This window comes from Stegodyphus dumicola, chromosome X2 (assembly GCF_044657685.1).
Source record: "Stegodyphus dumicola isolate Sdum_Otavi_A_Nest chromosome X2, ASM4465768v1".
NCBI lineage: Eukaryota > Metazoa > Arthropoda > Arachnida > Araneae > Eresidae > Stegodyphus > Stegodyphus dumicola.
Genome location: NC_140781.1, coordinates 41352128 through 41378579, shown reverse-complemented (window position 1 = coordinate 41378579; position 26452 = coordinate 41352128). Strand labels below are relative to the sequence as shown.

The window sequence follows — 26452 nt, the reverse complement described above, 5'->3', positions numbered from 1 at the left end:
AGTTTTTTAAATGATAGAAATATATTTTTAATAATAAATTATCTTTAAACAGTTACTAATTCTTAAATGCAAATAGTACAAAAATACATAAACATTAAAAAATATTACTTGCATCTTTACATAAAAAATAATCAGTTTTTGCACAAATGCTCTGAACAGTGGCAGAATTTGCTTTTGTTCAGAAACTTCATATTTTTGTTCACAGCAATTGCCCTGTAGGCTTGCTTTTGCTAATAAAGTTTTCCTAGTGTGTCATTACTAATATTAGATCTAAATTTTTAGTCCTTGTTTTTGCCACAACACTTAAATTCCTCTCATACTCTGTATTAATATGATGAATTGTCAGGATGACCAACATCATTCTAGATAGTTCACTATAATTTCAAATTCCATCAGCACCTCTTAGTTTTCCAATTAAATTCCAGTAGATGTCAATCTTAGTTGGTTTTATAACTTTATCTAAGATTTCTACCTATACACTGTAAAATTGCTATTGTAATCTAACATTTGCAGCAGCAATATCATCATTTTTCATGACTAAATGAAGTTAAACTGGAAATCTTATACCAAAAAAAGATGCATTTGAGAGATCAGAAACATTTGCAACTTTAGCATGTAAAATCACTTCATAGTTGACTGGAAGTTTATGTAGTATGTAATCAGATACTTAGAAGAAGTAGCTTCTAAAATGCAGAAATAAAACATAATTTTGTCTTCCTCTGAAAGTTCTTCTACTACTTTGTTAGTTGCAGCTTTATTACCAAATCTTAATCTTTCTTCTGATTTCCTGTTTTACCATAAATCACATCACATATAGAATTAGAAGGCAAAACAAAGATTGGTTTTACAAACTTTGACAGAATGTCTTCATAGAAAGAAACAGATCATAAATCAATGATTGCAAAACATTAATTAATGAAATTCTGTTTTTCAGAACTGTGTTAAGAACATTGAATGATAACAAAATGAAATGTACAAAACAAAAAGCAAAAAGCTTTGTTAAGGTGACAAAAACATAAATACTCTTTCTTCACAAGATAAATTTACAGTAACCATAAAACTTTTCCCTTGTTGAGCAATTTTTTTTTTTTAATTTTGAGAAAAATTTGTATTAGCTTTATGCTTATAACTTGTAGCATTATTTTGAGAACTTTAAATTGTTCACTGGCACAGAAATTACTTTTTCTCATACCTATTTTTAATAGTGGAAGTAGTAAATGCATCTCCATTTACTTTAGGTATTTTATAACTTTCAACACAGCTTTTTATTTTAACTCCAGAAGCATTTACTTCTTACTTAAAAAAAAAATGTCAGAATTGCATTCCATTGGTCGAGGATTCTAGATAAACATTTCTTTAGAGACAGCCAGCAGTTACATACATGTTTCACAATTTTTCTTATTTCAGCATTATGCAGCTGCTGGAACTGTTTCAATCTTCCTTTTACAACTCCTTTCAAGATAATGTGTTCAGATACCTTTCAAGATAATCAACAATGTGTTCATCTACACTTAATGGTAAAGAAGGTGCCAATTTTTCATTTAAGAGGTACAGGTGCACCTCATAATTTTCAAATCTGAATTTTCCTTCTTTTAAGATGCCTGCAACACCTGTCTTCAAGTCTACTATTAATGGTGCATTACCAGCACCAAGTGCTACGCAATTATCCAGAGGAATTGCCTTTTATTTTAAAGTTTTAATAATTAGCTGTGATATATTAAGTGGGGACAAAAGTAAACTACACTTAACTTCTGAAGACACTGGATTAAAAAAAGAAACCACAATTGGGTACATTTTTGAACTGGTAGTACTGCTTCCATCTGTAAAGAGGCAAAATGGAACTGTTTTAATGCATTCAGTAACTGAAGATTTATTTTTCATAACCATTTCTTTAACAATTGTGGTCGTTTTGGTCATTGCACTTAAGTATTTATTTCTTAGTGGTTTCGCTATCCGGAAACATCTTTCTAAATAAAGCTGCAGCATGATCTGATGCATTCAATGGCAGGTTGTGCTCCACTAAAAAGGCACAGAACACGCATTCACACATTCTGCATTATTAACTTTGTAGTCCTTTGTTTCCACAGAAAATTTGATTTTTCTTTTTTCTCCCCAACAGAACTTATGTTGTCCTTATGTTTTTGTGTACACATATGTTTGAGAACATCATCTCTTTCCCCGTGCGAAATCGAAAAATCACAATGATAAACGGTCCACATCATATATGTATTCCATTTCCTAGAGGAAATAATAGAAGGAAAATCACCTGTGAACAATTTTTGAAAACTACTTGAGTATTTTACCTCTTCTGCAGACATAAACAAAAGATTGTAATTTCTTAAACTATTTTGCAAAAGCATGCGCACTACACCACTTAGTGGTAAGATGAACGAAGTAACAACCTTGATCTTGCTTTGTGTTCACTGGGCTAATATATGCCAGATGACATGCAGTGGCGCTTCGATGCTTATTGGAGAACCAGAACGCAATGTTTTCAGACACATATGTTCTCATTCACAAAGCAGAAGTGTGCTGTAATTTCTCACTGATGAAACAACTTTGGTCTTATTTTATATGTAATATAAAGAAAAACCAAGTGCTCTCAGACCTCCCAAATTACTTTTTTTGGTGCAAATAACAAAGTACTATGCTAAGCTACATAATATGAGAAATTTTAAGAACAAGAGAAAGTCGGGAGAAATATCTTATAAATTGGGTTATGGGAAAACGGTCGGAAATTGGGAGTCTTCTTCATAAATTGGGAGAGTTGGCAACTCTGTAATGAAATGACAGATGCTGCACAACTCAATAACTGATAGTTAGTTTCACTCACAGAATTACACTCCTCAATGTATATCACAAAATTGTGAAATAACTGATAGTTTCGCTTAGAGTTACATTCTCAATGCATATCTCAGAATTGTGAATAACTAAAAAACATCTCTATGAAAAAAATTTTGAACAAAGAGTAGACTGCTCAATAACCTACCAGATTATCCCACAGATAAAGCAGTTGTGTTTTTCAATATTATATATATATATATATATATATATATATATATATAGAGAGAGAGAGAGAGAGAGAGAGAAAGGGAGGGAATTATAAAATCTGACAAATGAGTTGTCTTTGTTCCCACAATCCAGATACTTTACTACAGTCTAGATACACAACTGGGAAATTCTATTCTTTTGTCTACTGCTCTGGTGGTAAAAGAACATGGTTCTTTACCATAAGAATAAAAATAAAACATAATAAACAAAATGATACACATCAAAAGATTAACACAAAGTAACTATAGTTAACCTGAATTTTATAAGATAAAAATTTCTTGTGCAATGACAACATTTACATATCACTAAATGTGCTTAGATGGTTTTCAGAAAAGAACTTGTTATGGTCAACTAATACATGACAAAATAAATACAGTGCAACTCATTTACAGTATATAATTGCTCTTTCAGTGATATTTGTAAGCTACACTTTGAAAATTTCATGCCAGTGTACATGCAATGTACATTTACTTAATTTAATGCTTTGGAGGTTATCAGAATCAGTAGTGATTGCTTTCCTTTTACATGCAATATTCCATTACAGTGGCATTCAAAAATGCAACCCGTTTTTCGCCCAGTTTTTTATTTTTAAATGGTTCTCATTTTCAGCAACACTGCAAAATGTAAAACAGATCTCTTGGAAGATGAAGATTTATAAATTATTAGCAGAACTTTAACTATTGAAATGATTTTAAGAATTTTAGCAATTATACTTTGATGCAATTGAAGAGTAACCATACAAAATAAATTTCTATCACATATAATATTAAACATTATGAAACATTAGGGAATATTTCTTTAAAATTTTATTTCTTTCATAGTTTTGAAATTAAATTTTTAACAAATTAACTGAGACATTAGATGATTGTTAAGCTGAAGTTAAACATACAGGAATCACAACTCTAGGAATCAACTTCATTCTCCATGAACACTTTGTACTTCATTTTTCTTATTTGTCATTCTTCATTTTCCATGAGAAAAGTACATAAAATTATTAATAATAAAGCACTTGCATTATTAATACTGAGGGCTAAATAACTCCATTTTGATACAGATTGTTGACGAGTATATGGATGCCATTTATTCTTGGATAAATTGCATTTTCAGTTGTACAGTGATGCATTTCAGAAAAAATTTAATTTAGATGTTCATGATGAAATAAACAAAAATACTCTATCTTCATTACTCATACTTGCACATCAATAGCACTTGTGAATGTGATTCAAATTTGCATAAGCAAACTTTCATTAATTATACATGATTACTTGCACTTTCAATATTATTCTTTCTCTTAGTTTAACTTCTTCATCTAACAAATACCCACATTTTCAATAGAATAATTAAATGTTATCATGATCACTTTTTAAAATTCCATCTTCATCTGAATGTAATCATAAATAAAGAGAAATACTATTAAACAGTTTCTTTTTGGCAACATTTCATTAACAATATTTTTGCTGAAATGCAAAATAAGTAATTCAAGGATGCATGATGAAATCCCCCATCATTCAGGAAATTATGCAATACCTATGATGCCATCTGTTTTCAAATAGTAAAATCAAATAGTTTCTCCAATTCATACTCATCTATAAATTGAAGAATAATTTTTTCCAAAGATGACATCAGTTTGGTTGTGTGCATTAAGGAAAAATTTGGGCAGAATGCATAACATAAGAGGAACTTGTAACCATTTTAGCATACAATCTTTTTGTAAGCTGAGCTCACTCATGACGACCAAAGGATTAATTTAATATCTTCTTAAAAAATAAGTATTATTTCTTCAAATTTTTCATCGCAATGTAACAGTCTTAATTTTACTTGAATACTTTACTGTTATTTAACTAGAATGAAGAATAAACAATTTGGATAACTGGAGTTCTGGATTTCCACATAGTAGAAATTCTAGCCTATATATATATATATATGTATCTTTTCACATCCTTATTTTCATGTCATATTTTTGACAGAAATAATTTTAAGTACTTTTCTCATGGAAAATGAAGAATGACAAATAAGAAAAATGAAGTACAAAGTGTTCATGGCGAATGAAGTTGATTCCTAGAGTTGTGATTCCTGTATGTTTAACTTCAGCTTAACAATCATCTAATGTCTCAGTTAATGAACCACTCAAAAATAAAATTCAAAGGTTACATAAAGTGAATGGCTAAAAATAACAATTTGATACCCTAAGGTTAAATAAATGACTGAGTATAAAAATGATGTGTGAATGAATCAGGGAGATAATTTCCTGCGTAATAACTATGTATAGTTTCAAGAACATCAGAATTTTAAATGCTACAGTTGACTTTATTTCAGATTTAATTTGGGATAATGCTCATGAACGTGAAAAGTTGAGCAGTGCATCAAGTGAAGAAAATTATGAATTAATTTCTATTTAATACAGCCAACAGTTATTATCTCATATAATGCTTTTGTTCAATTCTTATAAAAACTAGCAGACAGTTATCAGATCAATTTTTTATTCATTCTTTTGGCTACAGTAGATATATTAATTTTCCTTATTAGATCATGGTATTTTTTCTAATCTTGTAGGCAGGTATATCATAAGACATATATATCTAAAGGCTAGAATGAAAGAAGTGAGGCTAATAGTTAAAGAGGGAAACAAGAATTCTTGTGTTTCATGAGCAAAATTCAAAAAAAGGTAACTACCTTAAGTTTAGCACTATCAAGATTAAGTAAGTGAATGCCAGTTATGTCATGTGCCTGGAAACTTTTAATATACTGCTCCATTCCCAGAACCATCAGCCACTGGCCCACTTGCGTTGCTGTCCACAAGTGTACAGGTCGACCTTGCCAATTGTTAGGACGGCGATCCCGACTGCTGCTTCGCTCCTGCAGATGAGATAGTAAAACTAGAATTAATAATTCAGATAGCTACAGAACATAATTCTACACATATTATTTAAAATGTTCAACATTTTGCCATATTTTATTTATTAATTCAGATGGGCAAAGGCTGCTAGATAAAATTAAAATGAATGATGACTCAAATATTACACAACAATTATTAGGATATTTTTACTTCTTTTATTGCAAAAGATTTTTCTTGTGATATACATTTAATATTTCTGACAAACTTGTCAAATTTTACAATATGTTTTCACTAAATAACTTGAAAAATTTCCCTCTGAAATTATAATGCAAAATGTTAGTGTTTTTACATGGCAACAATCATTTCACTGATACCTATAAACCAAATAAACCTCTTTTAAAAAATATATATATTCATCCTGTGGTCAAAATGAAAATTACTATATGCTTCATTTACATAAAATTCATTTTTGATAAAATACACAAAATATTTCACTTAAGTTAAATTTAGTAAACAGTAACGTATTTTTCTATTAATGTGGACATGTAAAGCTGCTTTAAAAAATACTGATTAATAAGCTGTTAAATAGACTCACTGATAGATTGATACCTTCAATAGTACTTGAAATTGTGCTTGTTATGTATTGAATGAAAATGTCAATAGGCAACTCTGCACAATTCTTACTATTCTTGTTTTTGTAATAATAAACATATTATTCTCCATATAATCATGTACATTTCTTTATACCACATACTAAAGATATTTGCGAATTACTATTCAAATGATTAGCTATTTGTCTGCATCCAGTTTGCTTTAATGAGCTTAATACACTTATTCATCCTTATCTCACTTCACTAATCACTAAAATGCCTCATAATCCCAGACATCTTTTACAATGTCTGAACTCTCATGTCAACATATGCAATCAAAAATGTAATAAAAACAAAATACAGTAGTACAAAATTAATAATTCAACAGATAGCTGATAAATAATTACCAAGCTTACTTTCATAAGCAAAATGAAACTAACTTAGCACATTTAAAATTGTAAGCAGAAGTGACTGCAAGTTATAAAAATAAGCAGTCATGAAGCTGAACAACAACGATCAATAACAGAAATATAAATTATTCTGAAAATGAAGATTTATGAATTTAATTGCTAAAGATAAGCAGGTATCAATTACTGAGTGGCTGAAATGTGCTGGAAAAACATAAGCTACTATAAATTCCAATTCAGAAGTCAAACAACAAAAATCAGTGTTATATTTACAAAATTTTTCACAGGACTAGTTTCGATGGTTTTACCGAACCACCATCCTCAGCTGCAAAACCGCAAATGAACAAGATAGGAAATAATGATTAGATAAGATAAGAAAGCCTGGACAAGAATAAGCAAGTGGTGCCATCTGTTGGTGAAACCAAAACTAAAACATAATTTCTTTAAAGGCCGAAGGCAAATTTGGATTGAAATTAGGATCGTTAACTAGAACAGAAAGATTTTTATGAATGTGAAATGCTTCTAGAAAATCCAGTTCTCCAATGGAAGATGTTTTTTGAATAATTTTTTTTGGCAGCAGAAAAATTGAAAGTGTGCTTTTCGGATCAACAATGTTGAGCAACAGAAGACTTCTGGGTTTCCTTTTTTCTAACATATGCCTCATGTTCCTTGACGCGAAATTTTAAGGCTCTCTTAGTTTGGCCAATGTAAGTTAAACCACACTGGCAAGGAATCCTATAAATACCCCCAGGAATTCATATCCGGAATGGGGTCCTTAAGTATGGAACTCGGAATTTTATTGATGGGAGAATAAACAACCCGAAAGTTAAATTTCTGCAAAATATGTGCAACTTTGTAGCTAATTGATGGAAAGAAGGGAATGACAACAGAATTTTTATAATCTCCTAAAACAAGAGTGCTGAGATGAGAATTTTTTAACTGCTTGATTAATAATGTTGGGTGAAAAGACCCTGTCAATAGCTATTGCTTTTAAATAATTTAGTTCTTCATCAAAGGCTAATTTGGAGGAGCAAACTTCAAGATCACGGAAAACATAGGAATAAAATGACGCTAACTTTTGTTTAGTTGGATGACATGATTTAAAGTGTGGTGGAAGGCAAACCAATGAAGGTTTACGGTAAACCGTAGTACTGAAGTTGGATGTGTTACGTGTGACCAGAATGTCGAGAAACGGAAGAGAATTGCAAGTCTCAAGTTCAAAAGTGAACTGAATAGCAGGATCAATAGAATTCATTGTTGAAAGAACTTTATTTAAATCATCTTTATTGCTTTCAAACAGGGTAAAAGTATCATCTACGTAGCGGAACCATGCCGGGAATTTTAAAGTTTCAAACAATTTTGATTCATAATAATGCAAGTAGATATCAGCCAGGATGGGACTGAGGGGGCTTCCCATGGCTAATCCCTCAGTTTGCTTGTAATATTTATTTTGGAAAACAAAATGTGTTATATATTATAAAAGAGGAGATTATAAAAATTCTGTTGTCATTCCCTTCTTTCCATCAATTAGCTACAAAGTTGCACATATTTTGCAGAAATTTAACTTTCGGGTTGTTTATTCTCCCATCAATAAAATTCCGAGTTCCATACTCAAGGACCCCATTCCGGATATGAATTCCTGGGGTATTTATAGGATTCCTTGCCAGTGTGGTTTAATTTACATTGGCCAAACTAAGCGAGCCTTAAAATTTCACATCAGGGAACATGAGGCATATGTTAGAAAAAAGGAAACCCAGAAGTCTTCTGTTGCTCAACATTGTTGGTCCGAAAATCACACTTTGAATTTTTCTGCTGCCAAAATTATTCAAAAAACATCTTCCATTGGAGAACTGGATTTTCTAGAGGCATTTCACATTCATAAAAATCTTTCTGTTCTAGTTAACGATCTTAATTTCAATCCAAATTTGCCTTCGGCCTTTAAAGAAATTATGTTTTAGTTTTGGTTTCACCAACAGATGGCACCACTTGCTTATTCTTGTCCAGGCTTTCTTATCTTATCTAATCATTATTTCCTATCTTGTTCATTTGCAGTTTTGCAGCTGAGGATGGTGCTTCGGTAAAACCATCGAAACTAGTCCTGTGAAATATAACGCTGATTTTTGTTGTTTGACTTCTGAATTGGTATTTATTCGGCATGTTATTGTGTCTTAACTACTATAAATTACTCATGGAAAATAACCAAATCATACACATAAGAAATAAAAGAACAGGTACAGAAATGCAGTATTATATTATGTATTCAATAAAGGAGAAAATGTCTCGTGCAAACATAGAAGCAAGCAGAAATATACGTATATAAATAATTATTTTAAAAGTTATAAAATAAGCACTAAAAATTATAATAAAATCAAGCACTTAAGTTTCTAAAGATTGAATTTATATAAATTTATGTGAAAATTATACTTATCTTGGAATGTTTGAGAAACATTTCAACTGTAAATTTAGATGAAGTTAACAGTAAGCAACTACTAAAGCATTTTAAAGCAGTTAAAGATTTCTTTAAAAGGAGTAAAAAATAAAAATTAAACCTATGAAAATCTGCAGTTGAAAAATGCATATTAATTATTCACAGTTTAATGCTTCAAATAGACTTGTCAGAGGATAATTATTTAAAAGATTAAACATGAACAATTAACCTTTAAAAGAGAGTAAAGTTTGGGAAGGTTTCACTTAAAAAGATGTAAAAGCTCAAGAAATGAAAAAGTGCAGTTCACAGTAGAAAATCCAAATGAATAATGGAAGAAACAATTTCTGTTCTAAAATTATTTAAAAAAGTGACTTTACTTCTTAACAACTTGAATATCAAATGTTTCTACATTTAAATTATGTGAGATTTTAAAAGAAAAAAAGAGCATTAGAGATACATTCAGCACACTAAAAAATCTTATTCAATTACGGAATTCCACACAGTTTATAGCTTTAAAAATTTAACTACAGTTTTAAAATCAAAAATGCCTCTTTGAAATGCATAATAAATTTAATCCCACATTTTCATGCATAAAATTTTAAATCAACAGAAGTTTCAGATTTTGAAACAGTTGTTTGAAATATATAACATTCAAACCATTGCTTACATTTTAACATAAGTACCAAGCTGGCAATTTTTGATCGCTCAATAATATAACTGGAAATGCATAAATCACCATTTAACGTTTTTTGTTCAGCTGTTACAGATTTGCATATTACTATCATCATCATCATTTAAATGATTAGCTATTAATTATAATTAACAATATGGTGAACTTTTACATTATACATTGCATGTCTTCTGGATATATATTTAGTTCTCTTTTCCTCCATAAAAAATAGTTACATTGCTAGCAGATATAATTTCGAAAAGAAAATTAGCCATGAATAGGTTTTTTGGTTTAGTGAAGTTAAGTAATTTTAGGGTCACTGTGTTATCAAAAATAACCCAAAAATTACCGGTACAGAACTATGCATTTATTTACAACTTTCATTCATCTATGTTAATTTTGCCTTACATTTTTAGATTTTTTTTATTCCTATTTTGCATTTCAAAAAATAAAAACCCTCCTGATTTAATTAATTTTAATACTTATATATATCACAATTTCACATGAGATAGTTCATAATTTTTTATGTTGAAATATCATTTTATGAAAACTATCTAAAAAAATGGGGGGGGGGTAGAAAAAAAGCTTTGAGATTTGTAACTCTAAAGATTGCATATAAATTAGTTTTTATTCTTCAATACACATTATCTAAATCAAAACTGAAATTTAATGAATGACTTGCAGTTTTCCCATGTGTATCATTTCTTGCATTACCACACAATACAATTCAATATGGAATAAATCTAATTTGCTTATTTGATGAACATTTTATTTTAAACATTTAATACCTTGTACTTTTAAATTTAATGCTCATTGCTCTATTATTAAGAATTAGAAAACAGAAACTACACTTAACAATTTACAATTGCAAAGATGTTTCTAAACAAACGTTTTCAAACATAAATATCAAGTCTAATAAAACATCATCAGAGTTTGGAAGCTATTACAGCAATAAAACCAGGCTATTAACAACTTACAGGAACTCTAGGTGGCAAAATGGATGGTTTTTGAGATTTTATGTTGGCAGGAAAAGCTGATTTTGTTTCCTTCATCAAATCTTCTCGAGATCCATCTAAATAGTTGAATACAAATAAAGAAAATGCAGATAAAAAAGCATCCTTATCAATGAAAACAGTATGCATATTTACTAAGAATATTTACAATATTTACCCAAAATTACGCAGTTTTATTTCAAGATGGAAAATAATTTAAACAGAATGTCTTCATTAAACTTAATAATATGATGAAAAAATGGAAGTGTAAAATTATTGTGATCAGCATTGTTATATCATTAACAGTTTTAAAAAAGTAAAATCACTTACACATGAGTGAATAAATACGTCATATAATTTAATAGATATGAGAAAAATTAACAGTAGCAATACTGATGACAGAACAAAAATAAAAGATAAAATCATTCTCACAGCGTACCAATAAATCCACAAATGTGTACATTATTATTTAAATATAAGTTTTCAGTAGTTGGTTTAACAGATACATTTTATAAAAATTCTTTTATTTTCATAGAATGGTCAGGAAAAAACTTTTGCCCTGCCAGTGGCAGAAATAAATTGCAACTATTTAAAACCATCAGAAAATAGCAAAATGTGTAATGTGCAGGCATGTTTCTCTTAGAAAGTCCTCCACAAAAGCATTCTTCCTCTTGGGCATATAGCCCTAGTGTGTTTTGCCATTATAAAATAAACCAAAGAAAACCTAAGTGATAACTCCACAACAGTATAGCAGCAACCATGATAAAATATTTACCTATCAAGACGTAGACTAATCTTTTCACTTTAAACTGATTACTGGTCACTTGCTACAAAATGATTAATTATGTCTTAAGAACATGAAATAATTCTACCTTCTTCACATAAAGGAATAAAAAAATTAAATGTTTACTAAAGGATATAAATAGACCTAAATGTGAAAGCTCATTTAACCTTCTCTAAGCTGACCATTTACGGTTCGAAGTGATTTTCTCTTCTATGAAGCTGGTCATCTTAGAAAGAGGAGATTAAATGCCAAAGTTTCAAAACTACACTGGTCACTTACAGAGGTGTTCATCTTAAGAAAATGGTTCTCCATATGTTATAACAGTTCATTCAATAACTAAAAAATGTTTGAATAAAATATATCCTCAAAATTAAATAACACTTTTAAAGTGCTTATAAGAAATCTCTAAACATAAAGTTAAGCACAAAGAATCTTCTACAAAGCAACCACTCAAGATACCATATCTTTCCAATCTTGCATGGATGTGGTCATCTTGCATAATGAATAAAACCTATATTTATTTCTGTTCTCAGAAGCATTCGTTGTCTTAAGGAGAAAATTCAACTTTTTTCCCACCAGGGTTCACTTAAATTATATATTATTTCTTAAAAAATGAATAAATAAATAAAAAATTTTTAAAAAAATAGGTTTAAATTTTCTTGGTATAATTTTTACCAATGACTGATGTAAAAAAACTAGTTTTTGCTAATATTCCGCTGCTGAACTGGCACCAATGCCTGAGCGGTAGAGTCGTTGAACACTGATATTTGGACATGGCGAACACGCTGGTTGCATGAGATTCTCGGGATTTTCCTAGTGTTTAATGTGGATATGAACCAGTTCCTCAGCAAGTACTCCACAAAGGCATTTCTTTCTTTAAGCAGATAATCCTAATGTGTTTTTGTATAATTCAATAAATCCAAACTCCCTGCTGAAATATTATGTAGCTGATTTTCATCATAACTAACAAACTGACATCCAAATATTGACTACACGCTATACATGAAAATGTTAACGGCACTCTAAGAATAAATGGAACCAAAACATATAATTTTCAATAAAAGTATATGAGATTAATAAATATGAAAGTAAATAATTTCACAATTAATTAAACAATTTTTACAGATGTAATCTCATACAGTTACTGATCTTCCTTTTTCTGAACTTTTTTAGAATATATTTTCCACGAAAAATTATCAGTAAAACTTTATAAAGAAGATTAATTTATTTATGATCTTTATTAGTTAACTATGTAAGTTTAAAACTTCTATTAAGTGCTGTGATTTGCATTAATTTTTTTACTCATTTTCAATTTTTTAATGCTCAGGTTTCCTTCTCACTTTTTCAGCAAAAATATATTAGTTAATTGAAAACTATAAATATATTCCTCTTTTCTTTTTCACTCAAAAATCATTATGCGAGTACGCATTTACAACTTTTAAAGCCTGAATCATTGCATGACGTCATCACAGACATGATCTGCAATGTTATTGTCATGCTACGATTTGTAGGAGCTTTATTTTGGTACCATGATATTTTCGATGATGATGTTTTTAAACTGCAAAATTTTTTAACTGTTTTATTTTTGATGATGATATTTCGTACTACAATGCTTTCTCTTGGCTTTCTTTTGTCCCAGGATGTTTTGTACCATGACGTTTTCCCCTTGTATTGTTTTCTCTGCGTTTTGGTATTTATCAATAATTTTGATATTTTTTTGTTTAATTTATAAAATACATTAGAAAATAATTTAAATCTAAATAAATGCATGTAAGTATTTTACAAGTAATGAAAAGAAAGGGGGAATGATTAAGCAATGGTAAGATGGGTGCATAATGTTGAGAACCACTCTATATCATGTCTTCTTGCTATAAAATTACTGTTCCTTTGTTTAAATATTTTACTTAATTGTTTAACTTTATTATTAATTTATTTTCATTTAATTCATAAATTTTAACTCATTACTTACTTAATTATTATTGATTTTATTTATTAATATTTCTATCCCTTTATGTTTTTAATTACCCATTATTCATTACTGTATCCCTTATTTTATTTATATATTTTTGTTCCTGTTCCAAATGGCATTCTGTAGAGCTCTAGAACTTCCATTTTTAGAAATCAAGCCCTGGTTTGAGATCAGGAGAAGCATACAGACAGGGTTCATAGCCACATTTAAAAAATAAGCACCTATAAGCACTTTTCAACACATTTTAAGAAAAAAATAAGCACCTGTCTAATTACATTATACACAACTGCATAACCTTAAAAATTAGACTTGTAATTTAAAATAATGAGAAGTGCAGTATTTATTAAGAGAGAATAAGAATTACCTCAACCATGGAAAATAATTACTTTTTTTTTTTTTTTTAAAATTTTAAATAACAGTTCAATTTACAGAACTAGTTTACAATGAGAGGAAAAACAACTATGCAGAACTAAACTATATTACAAGATTTAATGATGAAATTTCAGTTCAAAATAGAGAAAATAAATAATAATAAGGAATATTTATTGTATTCGCTTGGAACCTAATAATACAATTTATTTTTCCACTCATATTGATATTTAAATAATTTAAATCTAAATTCTGAACATTTTCTAAATTTTCATTGCATATGAGTTTTCCCTTAACAGATATTGCAAGCAAAGTAATTTAAGTAAAAAAGAGGAACATTTCTGAAATCAGAAGACAGAAATTTGCTTCATGCAGCCATCCTTTAACAGCAAAAGCTTAACTAACCCGCATACTTGGAAATTGGCGAATATTTGGACAGTCGAGATTAACTTGAAAAGAGGAGCGGAAGGGGGGTAGACTGTAGCCGCTCTTTAGATTTTTCCGCTAAATAAATGCTTTTGACATTTTGATATGTGCATCATATAAAAATAAACCAATGGAACTGAAAAATATTCTGCTTAGCAAGCACAGTAAAACTCTTTTAAGTGTTCATAAACAAATCTCAGACAGAACATCAAAATGAATTATCGCAAACGTTATTGCGCAATACGTGCGCCGTAATTCTTCCCTACGTGATATTACGCAATCAGAATCAACGGCTGCCGGTATTGGGAGACTAAAGAACTAAATAACTGGGGTGTTTTTCATTCTAATTTTCAACAGGCGGCGTTAAATTTCCGGAATAGAATCATTCTTCACTTGGGTTGGTAGACCGCAGAACTTTTAGCCCTATTGCTTGTTTTGCAGCGAACTGTAACAGTTTCAATATTCGAGATTTTGCGGAGAAAGGGGAGAACCTCTCAATCTTCGTACTGTATAATGTATTGGCCAAAAAATTGAAATTATTTTGACTATTCGATTACTTTAACTTTATTTAACCCATTCCGAATATTATTCCTTAGAAAGCTAATCTGTGTTAAAACACAACCATTTTTGGAAGTTTACTATATTTCAGCAGTTACGGCAACTATGTTATTATAAACATTCATACATATGCTCATAATATAAGCATAATGATCATAATAAACATGAATATGAACTGACCAAGTGGAACGAGAATGCAAATTATTAAGATCTTGATAGAAATTCACGTGTGTAGTATTTGGGTGGGAGGAAAAGAATGCCGAATGTACCGGAATTTTTTACTGCTTTCGCAATTCTTTGACCAATAGAACGATTCTGTACTCCTCGTGCACACCAAAGGTTATGTTAATGCAGAGAAAGGGGGAAAAGCTATTTATGGGAGTATGATTCACCATCTGACATTCCATATTAGAAAGAAAAGTTGTTTATTTAGTTTCAGCTTTGGTACGGGGAAAAATAGCGCATTCATTAAAAAAAAAAAAAAAAAGCACTAAAAGCAAAAAATAAGCACTTAAAAAAAAAAAAAAAAAAAAAAAAAGGGGGGGGGCTTTAAAGAAAAAGTAAGCACCTATAAGGGCCTTTATATTTTATTTTCAAATATAAGGACTTATAAGAACCGCTACGAACCCTGACAGATTTTTATATATGAACACTAGAAAATACATCTTTAGTAAAATTAGCAATTAAAAACACTTGTTATACTTCATAAACATATGATAAAAAGGTAATGAAATATTAAATTGATTTATAAATTATATACATGCCTTCATAATACAAGAGATTGTTTAGGAGCCTTGATTAGTCTACTGATTCCACAATTAGATAAAATTACATAAAAGTAATAAATTTAACTAAATTGAAAAATTGTAGGCACAATTTAGCATGGGTTTTTCTTACTGCTCACAATGATTTTATAAAGTGCATTTTAAAAATCATATAAATACCATATAAAGCAAATAGCAATTTTTCGATATATTTCCATCAAAAAATAAGTCCTGAGTCACAAAAAGCCAATATTCAAGAAAATATATGCATAAGCCCCCAAATTTTATTGAAAAATGCGAAATCAGTTTACCTGTGTTATAAAACTGTAATATGTATTCACCAATCGCACAGGGGAACAATTTGTAACACAACTTGTGTTGAGTTCGATTTTTGAGCTGTTTTAGAGTTAAATGGACATGCTGGTTTCAAAAATGAAGTTAGTTTTGTGATTGCAACCACTCAGTGGAATCGAGTTTCGATCATAGGAGTACTACTGCTCTCTTATTGGCTGACATAACCCCTCCAATTGGCATCAGGTGAATGACACCACAGGAAACCAGCAGCAGGTGTATACCCATTTAGACTAGTTCAGTTACATCTGAGATACTGTGGTGAGATGTCATGTGTCAGTCACTCTGATATAGTGAAAACATTCTGGCGTGGAATCTAAATTCTTGTTTGTACAGAGGTTTGCCTCTACTAGTTCAAATAAATGCTTTAACAGCCCTGATTCGTTTTCTTATATATGTGGCAGTTTGATCATTCCCAGTCAAAGGACAAGCAATAGTATATTTGTCAGGCAAGTCTATTTTAAAATGAAAATTGGTAATCCAGATAAATCACGGATCTCACAGGAAGTGTGCAAGCAGCATGTAAAGAATTTACAGATGTGGATGAAGGAAACACACTCCAAATTTCCATTTTGTGTACCAATGACTTGACGAGAGCACAAAGATCATTCAAGTATTTGTCACTTTTGTACAGTGAAAATGTCAGGATATAACAAGAAAAACAAATGTTAAACAGAGTATCCTAGTTTACCATCAAAACTATATGGCTAGTGCCTCACTCAGCTAAACTCTCAGCACCAGCTTTCAAAGAATTACCCTCTTTGAAAATAAAAAAATGATTCTTGTGAACATCGAATTGACTGCAACAATGAAGATTTTGAAAGTGAAAAAGATTTTGTTCATAAGAGCATGGACCAGCATAGATTGAATAATTTGGCATGATATTCGGGACGGTCCAAAACAGTTTCAGAGCTGTTAGCATCAAGATTGCAAAAGAAAAACTTGCTTGAAAAAGGAGCTAAGGTATCTTACTTTTGACCAAGAGAAAGTGTGTTTCTGCAATACTTTTGAAGTGTTGATGGATTTGTGTATTGTATTGCTAAAACATACATGGTTAGTGGAAGAGCTCGGAAATTCAGCCTACAGAGCAAATCAATGAAGACTTCACTGATAGCTCAAAGGGGAGATTGAAGTGTGTCTTACTCCACAATGGAAATTTATGTGGTGCAGTCCCATTAGGCCATTCAGATTATTTGTGTGAAGAATATGAAGACATAACGAGAGTCACTGATTTGCTGCAATATCACATGCACCATCGCAGCATCTTTGTAGACCTTTAAATAGTTTGTTTCCTCCTTGGCCAGTAGTGCAGATATACCAAGTATCCCTATATATATATATTTCTTCCCCCCTTCATGTGGGACAGCAGAGTTAATGAGAAGCACTGGGTGCAGTTGAATTGTCTGCCAAGACCTGACCTGAAACCTAGTGAACCAAACATTCTGCATTAGTCACTTGTCGATAGAGAAAACACTATATTTCCAACTCTGCATATAAAACTGGCTATCATCTTTACATTATGCTATGTTTATGAATTTTTTAAAGCTTGGTCAACTGAAGGAGGATGTTTAAAGTACAGTCAAAAGTCGTTAATCCAGACTCGTCGGGACTTCGGCGACTCTGGATTATAGATCATCAATTTAAATCTGGTATGCAGAAATTATAAAATTAAAAATATGAAACCATAATTTATGAAACAAAGAACAATTATGATCTAAAGGGTATCTAAATTTACAAAAAAAAAAAAAAAAAAAAAGCTTAATATTTATTTTTTTACTTTATTAAACATTTCTTTCAATGTAAGTTGTTTAAGTTGCTTCGTTTTATGTGATAATACTTTCTAATTTCTTGTTCAGTTACAAAGTTCCGCTGTTCAAGTCCTATAATTGTTGTGTCGAGAATACCGACTAATTTGTCAATCGAAATTTTTTCGTTTTCAATAACCTCTGTGTCACTTTCTTCACTATCGGAAGCGAATTATAATGACGAGGAATTTGATTTAAATCATATCAAAGACGGAGTACATCGAGATGAAATACTACATTTAGTAAGGAATTATAAGCCAAATAAAATAAAAACATCTGCCCTGAAGATAAGGATAGTGCTGACAGATCAACTTCCAATTCATTGCGCGCCGTGGCGTTTCCGTTTCCGATTAAAGAAACGAATGTTGTAAAATATAGCGATTTATTCAATCTGTTGGAAAACACTTGCACAATGGACTTCATAGTTTTATGGAAAGCAGTCAGGGTAAGGGAAAAAAAAAAAAAAGAATAACATGCAGCATGCAAATCATTGATTTCCTGCCCACATTTTCCCCCAGCATATTCTGTCTTTTCGACATAGCAAAAATTTAATTAAAATTAGTGACTTTTAAAACTTTGTTAAGCTCAAAAATGACATAAGGTTTTGTACATTAACCCACGAGCACACGCACAGATCCAACGAACACGTGCCGGGTATGTCATACCCGAATAAGAATAAAAAGTTTGTAATTAAAAATTTGCCGAATAAAATTAATCGGTTTTTAAAAGAAATTCAAATGTAAAACCAAGTTAATACTTCATTTTAGACAAAATATGAAAGAATAAGGAGAGGTAACATTATTTACTTAAAATTTTTTTAACATTGCTTACAAAATGAGGTCATATATTCCATACATATACTTTTGCTACAATTTTCACAAATGCATCTAGTCTTTCTATCTTTTTTCTTGGGCACTCTGTACACCTCTTGTAAGTAATTTTAGGTTTTTTGGGAGGTGGCTCATTGTTAACATGTTCATCGGTGGTCAGTGTTTGTCTAGAATCAGGAACTACAGATGCTCGTCGTCGTTCATTTTGAACACTTTCTATTAGCTGCATCCCTAAGGCTTTGAGAAAAGTACGCCTGGTATGGTATTCCTTTGATGGTTCCTTCTTTGATAGTAGAATTATTCTTGCATTAATGGCAGCCACGTTTAACACTGAAAAGAAAATCACCAGAGGCCATCGACGTGCTACTCTTGCTGTAGAATACGCAGCTGCCATCTCATCTACAACATCGACTGCTCCTTTTGTCATTTTATAGAATGTAATGATTTCAGACTTTTTAGATTCCCCAGTAGATTCATCGATTTGATCGTCAGAATGCATTGTGGATAACAGGATCACACTCTTATTTTTTTTCAGCACATAAGATACAAGTGTTGCTTCTTTCCGAAAACCGAAAATTGAAGAATATACTTCTCTTTTTTTTGCCAGAAACTCAGGTGGGATTTCTCTCTTATTTTTACGCATTGTACCTACTATCGTAATTTTCTTCTTTAGGAGATCTTGAGATAATTCATATCCCATGTACCAATTATCAGCTGTTAAATTTCGACCAGAGTTGTATAAGGGCCTTATTAAACGTTTGACAACTTTCTCTTGCACCATTTTCAACTTGAAATAACCCATCTGGTTGTTTACCAGCATAATTTTTCATACTCCAGGTATAAAATACCCTTGCATCTACAAGAGCAATAATAGACTAGAATAGAAGCAAATAGAGCAAATATTTTTATGCCATACTTTGCTGGCTTGTTGGGCATATATTGTTTGAAGGAACAACGACCTCTGAATGATTCCAACTTCTCATCAATGGTCACATACTCTCCTACAGTATAAGCCTTTTGGCAATTTGTGACAGAATTTCCAAAAAATTCTCTGATCGGAGCTAATTTATTAACGTCTCTTCTACTGGGACGATCTCTAATGTCATCAAAACGGAGGCATCATAAAACAAAGAGGAATCGGTTCACTGACATTGTTTCCACGAAATATGTTCATTCCCGTTCCGTCTGTTGACCACAAATCTCTTACGTTCACATGGGATGATTTATAAACTCCACATAAATACAGCAATCCAATTAAAGCTTTGATTTCCAACTCATTTGTTGCTTTCACATCCCGTTCACGAGTGAAATTTCCACGTACTGAACCAATATAAATATTTGTATTGTCGACTACATGTTTTAACATATCTTCATCGATAAGCAGCGACCAGGAATCTAAAGGTGTTGAGACGTCTTTAGAACACTTCGTATTTCCAGGGAGTTTAGTTATAATATTTTTGGTGCCAATTCTAACATTAGTCCGGAATTTATTTTTGTTCCATTTTACTCCCTTTTTTCCAACATAAAACTCATTGCTACATTCCAAAGTTTCATTTTCTGTTTCTGTATCTGAATCACTACTCTCGATGGATGAATCATGATTACTATTATATTTTTCGTCATCAACATCTTCATCGTCTTCACTAAATGAATCCTCATCAGAAGAAACTGTTTCAAGATTTCTCAATCTTTTTCATATCTTCATCATAAGGAATATACGGCACTATGCTTACAACTCAAGAAAAACCTATACTAAAAGCTTGAAAACGAGAAGTGCAAAGAGACTCGCTGAGAAATGAGAGTACACGCGCGGGTATGACATGCCTGAACAATGCTGTTCCTAAAAAACCGTTGCACCTGTCACCTCAGGAATTTCCCCCATTTAAGTATGTGACCTTGAACTCAGCTACACCAAGTTTCGTCCTTTTATGAAAGAATGGGTGAGAAATATACAAAAAGAAAAATGCACATGGGTATGACATACCCGGTGCGTGTGCTCGCGGGTTAAAAGCTAGCTCAAGGAAGAAGAATCGAAACTTCAAGACAGACTCAACCCAAACAAGAAGAAAAATTATTGTAATATAAGTTAAAGGTTAGCCTGGCAGAGAGAGGTCAAAAGTTAGTCAAAAACAAGTGACATATCTAAGACAATGAAACTGCTCTTCCGTAGTGTTATACTTGGAAACAAAAGCAATCTGCATAAATCAAGTAAAATTTAAATGTGGTCTTAAATTTTGTGAATATGTGCAATTCATTAGTTTACCTTACCCAATATTTAACAATATATTGGTAAACAAATACTATAGTCATCTTTCAAATACATATAATTCAAACTTCGATTCATTAATTCTGCTCAGCAGCATGCATTTCACGAAAATGCAGGAGTGCCCCTGAGTAATATTACTATGAAAATTTGCTTTTCAACACATCACCATTACTCATTATTATCTGTAAGGTGAAAGAAAGATTATTTTCTTTAGGGTTTGTCATGTGAAATAGAAAAAAGGTGAGGAAATGCAGTAATGAAATTACACAAAGGAAAAGAACAACACGCCAAGTAAAACTAAGAAAGCCAACAACATTTGCTGCAGATTTTAAGTTAGCACAATTTGCAAAATCTATAGCAAACATTTGCTACAGATTTTAATTTTCAGTGATTCAAACACTTTCTTCAGCTGCAATTAAATAAAAGACAAGTACTACAAGCAGAAGAAATTGATGCATTTTCAAGAAAATGTCACAATTTAGTCAAAAATATTAAAAAAATTACACCTTTCTTTTGGATTCATCATGTCGACAGTACATTCGCTCTCTTTAATGGCAAAAAAGATGATTTATTTGAAGTACCGTCCATTATGAATTCCAAAGATCTTAGCCAGCTTATTTCTGAAATTGAAATGTCCAGATCCCTCTGATTTCTATATATTTTAGTCATATGAAACAATTCTAGTTTCGATGCTACGATGTATCAGAAACCTTCCTCACTTTGCTTCCCACTGCATACCAGACAATGCCACTCTACTAATTCAAAGTCAACCTTTCTCTACACTTTTGTTTTATATGCACTTAATGATTGGCTCCACTAAATCAGCCCTTGATCAGGAACTGAACTATTTGAGAGCCACTTTAGTGAAAAAGGCTTCTTGTCTCAGTTATCAACCAAGCAGTTAATTTCTTTTAAGTTCTAATTTAAAAAACCGCTTTCTTTTGCTCCTAACAACAACTATGATTGCAAATCCTTTCCTTTTCTGCTGTCAGTTACAAAACAGTGCACATTTTACAGAACTCAACTCTCATTTTATCATTTTTTTCCCTGTCAATAAAATATGCTATTCTGTCCTTAAATGTCCGGTTCCTAACCTAGTTTCTTTATATAACTCCTTGTCAATAAACAAACACTGGACAAAACAAGTTTAAAGATTTCAAATCAAGGAACATGAATATTATATTTAAAAATTTATTACTATTCTAAGTTATCTAATGTAATTTTTGATTCCATTTTCAATCCTTAGATGGCACCACTTGTTTTCTCTTTTTTCGTTACTTCATTATAGTGGGTGCCATGGTTAACTACTATCATATTCTTGTAAATTCTTGAATTTATCTTCTTTATGGTACTTGCCTTTAATTTAATTTCAGCTAAGAAGGTAATAGTACTTGAATTGCTGAAATCACTTCTTTAAAAGTAAAATCGATGACAATCATCTTTAATTTTCTCAAAGTCAAGCTTTACTCTCATTTCTTTGTTTAAAGAATTCAAATATGCTTCATATTTCATATTCAGGTATCATTTGTAATGATCACAGAAATTTAACTCGCAGTAGCAGACTTTAACAATTTTGCTGGATATGCTCCAATCTAAGGTTTTTTAAACTGTGGGTCACCAAAAACTTTAGCAGTTTTTATATTTCTTTAACTATATATTATATATAATAATTTCACAATTACCAAATATTTTTACACAATGTATCTGAAAATGGATAAAGATAAGACACAATACAGACAAGGAAAAAAAAACGAAAACGCTTTGATGCATTCTTTTTATAATATAAATATTCATTTTCTTTGCTTTGCACATGACGCTGTCATTTCGTCTGTTACTTATTTAAAATTTTCACATTGTTCTACATCTTAAAATTAGAAATTAAAGTTAATGACCTCCTAAAACTACAATAGTAGATTACAGCACAAGTGAAAAAATTGACAGTTTCACTCACGTTTGTGTTGTATTTGTGCAATATTTATGGGGTTCCACAAAATTTTTATAAATATTATGGGGTCCTGGGGGTTGCGAAAAAATCTCAGTGATAAAAAGGGGTTGCGATTGAAAAACGTTTAAGAAACCCTGCTCTAATCTAATATCCTAAACAGATTTTACTTTCTCATTTAATCTATCCAGTCTTTTTTAAAAAGAAATATGCAATAGATATAACACAGTGGTAATTCCAAATTGACTTAATTTTAATTAATAGTTGAATTAGACATGCTGAAAATATAGTTATATTTGTCTCAGACATGCTGGAACTAATCATTCCCAAAAATTACAACTACTGATAAGTTGGTTCAAAATATCGTTTAATTCATTAATTTTCAGCATTTACTTTCATTGCAAATGTTAACTGAAACAAAATTAGAGTCACACACAAAGACAAAAAAAAAACTGCTGCAATAGTTCATTATATTTTATACACGAGTTTTCCTTGTATTCAGAGAAAATTTCTATAGAAATCATGTTACAGTGCAAATTATCATCCATCATCAAAAGGAAGGACAGGATGTACAAACTATCCACAAACCTTTTTTTTCTTTTTTCTTTTTTTTTGTTTTCATTATAATGACACGGAATGGTCACTTCAAGTGATCTCTAATGATACTTTATTAAGTTTTCATCACTATCTTTTACCAATTTTTTCCTTTTCTCATTTTGAGTAAGGATTGTGACAATAAACAATAGAAAATTATTACAAATGTTTCCAAAATTGTATCACTTATTAAAGGGCCCTCTTATTGATTTTATTGACTGTAAGGTATTTGACTATAAAATATTTAGTTGCTTTTTGCAGGCACATATTCAACTAGGAAACATAAAAAGTAATTCATTATATACGTATTCCAAAATTACAATTAGTGTGGAAATAAACTTATAAACACATGCTTTATTCAACTGAGGAAGGGCCTTCATTTTAGTGAAGAATTTATTTAAAAAAAAGCTTATTATCTGTAAATATATAGATTTCAAGATCCAAGTTACATGAAAGGACAAAATATTAATTCAAAGATGTATCAGAAAAATTTGAAATGGTAAAAACAAAGTCATACATTTTATGAATGACTAGCCTTTTAAAAATAAAAATACCAACATATAATTACCCAAACTTGCAGATAATCTAGCATTGTCTGTCTGAATTATATTTCTTTTCTTAGGCGGAATTTCAACTGGAGGTGTACATGGAATGTGAGATGATGAACTATCTTCCTTTGTAGCTACAGGAGAAAGAGCATTGCAATTAGGATAACCAAAATTCTCCCCAGTAGCATGCTGATAACTTGGTGGTACAACTTGGTCATCAATGAATTTCTCCATCAAACTGCCATTAGACATAACCTGATCCATACTTTGAGGGCTTCTTGTAAGATCAGATTCACTCGATCCTCCAACTGACAAAAAACATATTTTTAAGATTAGTACTTAAAAAAATGATTGCTACATATATAGCTTAAAAATAAAAAAGATTAACCTACTCTTGGTTTAAATTTAAAATAATTTTATTCAAAATGGAAAATTGAAACAATTTGCTTGACAACAGTTAAAATTATCTTGAGAAGTAAGTAAGTACACTCCAATTCATATAGCCACTATGATATAATAAAATATAAAAATGACATATACATATTAATATATGCAACAATCTGTGCTCTTTAACACATTGCATACTGCATAGAAATCACTAAGACATTCCACGTTTTTGGGCAAACTGCAAGTTCTTCAAATCATCATAATTACAAATCATAATGCACTTTAGGTGTTGTTTTTCAATAACCATTAAATTTTAAAAAATAAGCAATTCAAGTTCCTAGTACTTTTTTTAATGTATAGTACTACATAAAACATTTTGCTTCATGAAAAGGGACCAAATAAAATTTACAATCGCATCTAGAATCAGTCCTTTTTCCATGGGCGGCACGAACTCTGCAGGCTCTTGTAGGATTTTTTTCCCCCCGACTCACTGGAATAGATGTAGAGTCATGCTCCTTCACATCAACTGGCAACCTTTCGGATGGATCTCAACGAGGTGCTCTTCTTGCAAACCCCAGGAGAAAGGCTGGACATATTTATCTTTGGCTGGAGAGCCTTCATTATTGTCATTCATTATCCAGTCTCTCTGAACTGATAGCAGGAACTGGTTATACTTCATTTTTGCTTGTGGATTGAGGAACTTGTAATGAAATGAAAAGTCCTCAGTTTATAAGGTACAGCACTATTTATTTTTGTTCATATCATCATTTTCCTTAGAATGAAACATGAAAGGAATTGGATCTGCACAGCTAATGCTTTTTATGTGGACAATGTATTCCTTGATGCAGGTAAATTTTACCACTATTCTCTCCAACTTTTCTATTTGTTTTCCCTGTTGTCGAGACAAGTTTCATTTATGGTTGATATCATTTGCACAATCCACTTGTCTTTCCATGCAAGGAGAAGAATTTCTCCTTTTCTAGAAAAAATGTCACCTTTCTTCATTCTTGATGTTTTCATTTTCAAATATGGAGGTAAACCTCTACTCTTCCTAGTAGTCCCACAGACTCTAGTTTTGTTCTGTAGCAAAAATTTAGCAGTAGATGTAGCACTGTAATAATTATCCTGGTAAATATGGTACTATATGGCAAGATAGAGACCAAGGACTGAAAGAGCACTTTCCTGCAGTTTCTTTACTTCAGCAGTGTATATCTCCATATTGCAAATATAGCCAGTGTCACTCTCGCACACCATCTAAACAAGTAAACTGTATTTTACTATTTTTGCTAGTTATACATGCAAAATTTTAAAACATGGAATCAGTCCCTCATCCACAGACAACTGCTGTTTTGGTTTGCATATTATTTGAAATTTATGCAGGAAGTAATCCAACACAGATGGATCTTGAAGTCTCCCCGAGCGACTATCCATTTTGGCATTATCATTAAAATGCCAGAATGTCCATATTTGCTCAAATCCATGGCAACTCACTGTCTGTGCAAATATAGGGGTACACATCAAAGGATTCATTGACCAATAGTCTTTCAAGCTATATTTTCTTGTTTCATCCATCAGAATAATTAGGCCAAGGAATTTCTTGACGTCCTTCTGTATAACTGGATACCATTTTAGTGTTCTAGATGGTGTTTCACATTTCATCATGGTTTTATCATGATGGTTATACAGCTCTTTGCACAACATCTCAAACAATTCATCACCAAAAAAAGAGACTGGTTACAGAGGATATAGAGTCACACTGAGATGGAAATGTAGTGACCCCATCATAACCTTCAACCATTTGCAAGCATGGTGGTGTGTCAATTTTAGACCAACAATTATCAGTAGCTTCATCAGTGTCAGAATCACTTAAAAGCACCACCACCTT

General features: G+C 31.1%; 1 protein-coding gene across 1 annotated transcript in view; it reads right to left on the bottom strand.

The window, feature by feature from the left end:
* Positions 1 to 26452, bottom strand: part of LOC118201535 (uncharacterized) — a 205154-nt gene that overhangs the window by 13960 nt on the left and 164742 nt on the right. Inside the window, exons 19-21 of the mRNA XM_085809493.1 lie at positions 24201 to 24488; positions 10960 to 11054; positions 5725 to 5907 (exon numbers count right to left, since the gene is read on the bottom strand). Of these exons, the coding sequence (XP_085665619.1) occupies positions 5725 to 5907; positions 10960 to 11054; positions 24201 to 24488 (566 nt within the window). The remainder of the gene's footprint in view (positions 1 to 5724; positions 5908 to 10959; positions 11055 to 24200; positions 24489 to 26452) is intronic.